Source organism: Dromaius novaehollandiae, chromosome 27 (assembly GCF_036370855.1).
Source record: "Dromaius novaehollandiae isolate bDroNov1 chromosome 27, bDroNov1.hap1, whole genome shotgun sequence".
Lineage (NCBI taxonomy): Eukaryota > Metazoa > Chordata > Aves > Casuariiformes > Dromaiidae > Dromaius > Dromaius novaehollandiae.
The window spans coordinates 3,276,510-3,280,558 of NC_088124.1; the positions used below are offsets into that span (position 1 = coordinate 3,276,510).

General features: G+C 69.1%; 1 protein-coding gene across 1 annotated transcript; it reads right to left on the reverse strand.

Moving 5' to 3' along the window:
- Positions 1–31: 31 nt before the first annotated feature.
- Positions 32–3,028, reverse strand: LOC112990285 (probable E3 ubiquitin-protein ligase makorin-1). Its single transcript, XM_026111913.2, has 8 exons — positions 2,949–3,028; positions 2,227–2,346; positions 1,803–2,095; positions 1,466–1,554; positions 1,147–1,337; positions 803–913; positions 592–721; positions 32–517 (listed from the first exon to the last, which is right to left on the reverse strand). The coding sequence occupies exons 1-8, from the start codon at positions 3,017–3,019 to the stop codon at positions 362–364; spliced, it is 1,161 nt and encodes a 386-aa protein (XP_025967698.2). The 5' UTR covers positions 3,020–3,028; the 3' UTR covers positions 32–361.
- Between the last annotated feature and the right edge of the window lie 1,021 nt (positions 3,029–4,049).

A 4,049-nucleotide genomic window follows, 5' to 3' on the forward strand; every position in this document is an offset into this window, starting at 1 on the left:
CCCCCCCACCAGCACCCACCCCCCGCCCTGCAGCCCCCCAGCAAAGCACCCCTCAGTGCAAGCACTGCCCTGCCAAGGGCAGGGGGGAGAAGGGGACGGTGCCCCCATCACCAAAGGACCACTGCAGCCCCTTCGCCCCCTCGCCTTTGCGGAGGGGAGGACACGGTTGGTCCCCCATGGGTGGGAGGTAGACGAACAGCAGCGTCCGCGTCCCACCGAGCAGCCAGGGACACCCCAGCCCACGCAGAGCCACCAAGGCGGTGACCGCAGGCAGCTGAGCACTGCAAAAGGAGATTCTGGGAGGGGAAGCAAAGGTTTTGTCATCGCAGAGCGTCAGGACCCGCGGGGTGTCCCAGAGGGCCTAGTCGGAGTCGCTGAAGTCCGTGAAGAAGCTCTCCTGGCCGTAAGGCGGGTACCGGCCGTTGGCCTCCATCAGGGCCAGGGCAAGTGCCCACTCGAGGATGCAGAGCTCCTCGTCCTCCTCGTCCGAGCTCTCCAGCAGAGCGGGGTCGAACTCCTGCAACACAGGACAAGGTTCGCTCCAGCCCCGGAGGACAGACGGGCACCGAGCCGGGGGTGCTGCCCACTTACAGCCGGGATCCTCGGCCGCCGCTGCCTGTGCCGAGAGGTCCGGCCAGCCGGGAGCTCGTGCAGGTAGATGCAGTCCGACTTGAACGGGCAGCGGCCGCGGCTCCGGACAAAGAACTTGCACCTTCTTTTCCTAGGAGATTTGGCAGCATCGTTACAAGCTTGGGGGCAGAAAGAGCACAGGCATCGCCGAAACGCGCTGCCAGGCACTCACCCCATCCGGGCCTTGAAGGATTCGATCAGCTTCTCCTTCTCATCCGCCTCCCAGACCCAGTATTTGTGGGGGATGTAGTAGCCGGACGTGACACGGCACTCGGGGCAGGCCCTGGGAAAAGGCCACACGTGCAAGGGGCCTTCCAAGCCCGGAAAAAGCGAGGGGAAAGGAGCCCCAGGAGGACAACACAGCCCGAGAGCCTTGGTGGCCTCCTCCAGCACCAGGGTCCCAGCACCACTGAGCACAAGAGGGTGAATTGCTCCCGAGCATCCCCATCCCTGCAGCCCCAGGGGGATCTAGGGGAGCGGGTCGGGCCCCGAGGGGCGGCCGGCCGCGGCGCTCACTTGATGACGGCGGTCTGGAAGTCCCGGCTGCGGCGCCACGTGCGGATGCAGCCCAGGCAGTACGCGTGGCCGCAGTTGGGGAGGATGCCGAAGAGCCGCTCCTCCGGCAGCGCCTTCTCGTACACGCGGTCCATGCAGATGCCGCACACCACGGCCTCGCTCCGTGCCCTCCGCACCGCCTCCGCGGCCGCCTGCGAGCAGAGCCGCAGCGTTTTGCGACCGGCCCAGTGCTGCCCTGCTCCGAGCCCCCAAACCCCCCCGCTCACCGCAGGCCCAGGACACCCTGCACCCCCATGCACGGCCACCGATGCAAACCCACCTCTGCGTGCTCAGCCCCCGTCGCCATCTCCGCCATCACTCCCGCACCGGAGGGAGCCGGCCGCCATCCCAGCGCTCCCAGTCTGGGGCCTGAGGGCAGGAGAGCTCTCAGAGGGGAAAAGCCCATCCCACCCCATCACCAACGACCCCCGGCTGCCCGCAGGCTTTAGCGGCGTAGCTCCCCACCCCGCGAAGCTGCTGGAAGGGCTTCACGCAGCCCCAGCTGGGGCCGCCTGGGAGATGGAGGAAGGAGCAGTTGGGCAAGGACAGACACGTGTGTTGGATGCCCACCACCCCCGGGAGCCACAGCCCACCCCCCTGTTCAGTCCAGCACCTACCTGAGGCCCCTGGAGCACACGCAGGGACGAGTTCTCCAGCGACAGCCTGGCTGGGGGGATTATCAGGCGCTGGGACATTCTCCTTGTCCTCCTCCTCCAGCTGCAAGCTCGGGAACCTGGAGGTCAGCTGCGTAGCGCTGGGCTCGGCCGGGGCTGAGCGGTGCCTGGCTCCCCCCCAGCTCCGGGCCAGCACCTGGGGCAGGCGGGTGGCCTCCGAGCCCTGGTAGCCGGGGGGCACGGTGGGCTCGGGGCCCCGTCGGCTCCCCGCCGGCTCCTCTTGGACGTGCTGGTAGCTGGAGGAGCCCAGGGACACGCATGTAGAAGGGTGCGTTGGCCCAACGCAGCACCCCTGCCCATCCCCGCAGCATCAGGCCTGGCCACACACACCCCCCCCCCATCCCAGCCCCCCGCCCCGCAGCCTCACCTGCAGCGCTCCCCGTAGCTGCAAAACCCGCTCTGGAAGTACCTGCAGACCTGGGCCGACTTTCTGTCGTGGGCGAAACGGCAACTCTGGCCCCATCGGCAGGAGCCACGGGCAAAATTCCTGCAAGCCGGAGACGTCCGCGTGGATGGGGGCCGGGGCCAGCACCTGCCAGCCCTGCACCCCCCCGGCCACCCCGAAACACAGGGCCCAGGTGTGACCCCCCCAACTGGGCTCCAGCTGGACAGGGCTGCCTTTTGGGAGCCCCCAGGCTGGTGCCTCCCCCCATCCCGGGGACCGGCCGAGCAGCTCCCATGGAGAGCAGAGCCCAGCAGGGCATGGGGCGCCCCACACACACCCCCCGCCCCATCCAGCCTTATCTCCCTGCTAATTGCTGAGCAAACGAAGGCCAGGCCGGGGCTGGGCCGGCTGCTGGGGCCGGAGCAGTTTCGGCAAAGCCTGGGGGCACGAAAGGCAGCAGGAGCCCTCGGCCGGGGGGGTTGCAGCGAGATGGGTGCCCCAGGGACCCCCTGCTCGGGGTGGGGGGGGGGCAGCCTGGACAGACGGACAGGCTCAGGCGCCTGGAGCCCCACACCGTGAGACCCTCAGCCGGGGGAAGGGGGCTCCGGGGGCACCACAACCCACCTCAGCCCCCAGGAAGGGGCTCACAGCCCATCCCCAGCCTGTGGCCCCCGGCAGCCGTGCCCGGCCCCCCCCAGCCCTACCTGCACAGGGGTCTCGGGCGGCCCCCCCCGGCCCTGAGCGCCCCCGATGCCACCAGCAGCCCCGGCTCCATCTCGCAGCCAGCAGAGCCGAGGGGGCTGGGAGCCCTCCCGGGGCTATTTATGGCCCGGGCTGGGCCGGGGGGGGAGCCGCGGGTCCCACCCAGGTGACCCTCACCCGCCCGCCCAGCACCTTAACCCTTCCCCTGCCGGCTCCCCTCACCCAGCCATGAGGCTGGGGCTCTCCATCCCCCCGCTTCGGGGAGGGGGGGTGCAGTGGCATGGGGTGAGGTGTCCCCGGCGGACCCCCCCCCAGGAGGGGGCCAAGGCTGGCCCGGCCTCGCGGGGAGGCCAAAGGCAGCTTCTTCCCCCCCCCCCCCCCCCTTAGCAGTGCCAGCTCGCTCTTTGCTCAGCCGGGGAGCCGTGCAACGTACAGCGCCTTGCACCGTACAGCACCTTGCACTGTGCAGCGTACAGCGCCTTGCACTGCACAACGTACAGCACCGTGCCCCGCACAGTGTACAGCGCCTTGCACCATGCAGCCTGCTGCTGGACGGAGGGACCGTCCCCGGCGCTCCGGCCTCACACAGCCCCAGCCTGGCTGGGATTTCCCTGGGCAAAGCCTGTGTGAGCAGCGCCCAGCTCCCATCCCCGTGGCACAGATGCAGGCGGCACAGAAACCCCAGCAACCCGGGGCAGGTCGCACCGGCAGCCCCGGCCCTGGCAGCCCCTCCGTGTTTTATTGCCACTGAGATGAGGGGCCACTGCAGCCCGCGCCCTGATGCAGCTTCGGGACCGTCCGGCTCCACCTCGGACCCTCTCCTGATCCGCAAGCGGAGGAGACGCCCGGCATCTCGGTGCTGGTGGGTGAAGGAAGAGCCGTGGCAGATTTTTGGGAGGAAGCTCCCAGCTCCAAGGCTGAGCTCTTGCTTACAACCGGCTCTTGTTGCCTTTAGGCTCGACAGCGAACACAGGGGGAAAAACCCCACCGGCAAGACCTGGGCGATCCTGGCGCTCCCCATCATCTCTGCTGGAAAACCGCCCCAAGAGCAGCCCGGTGCCGAGGGAAACCCCCCCAGAGAGGCTGGCAGAGCACCAAAAAGG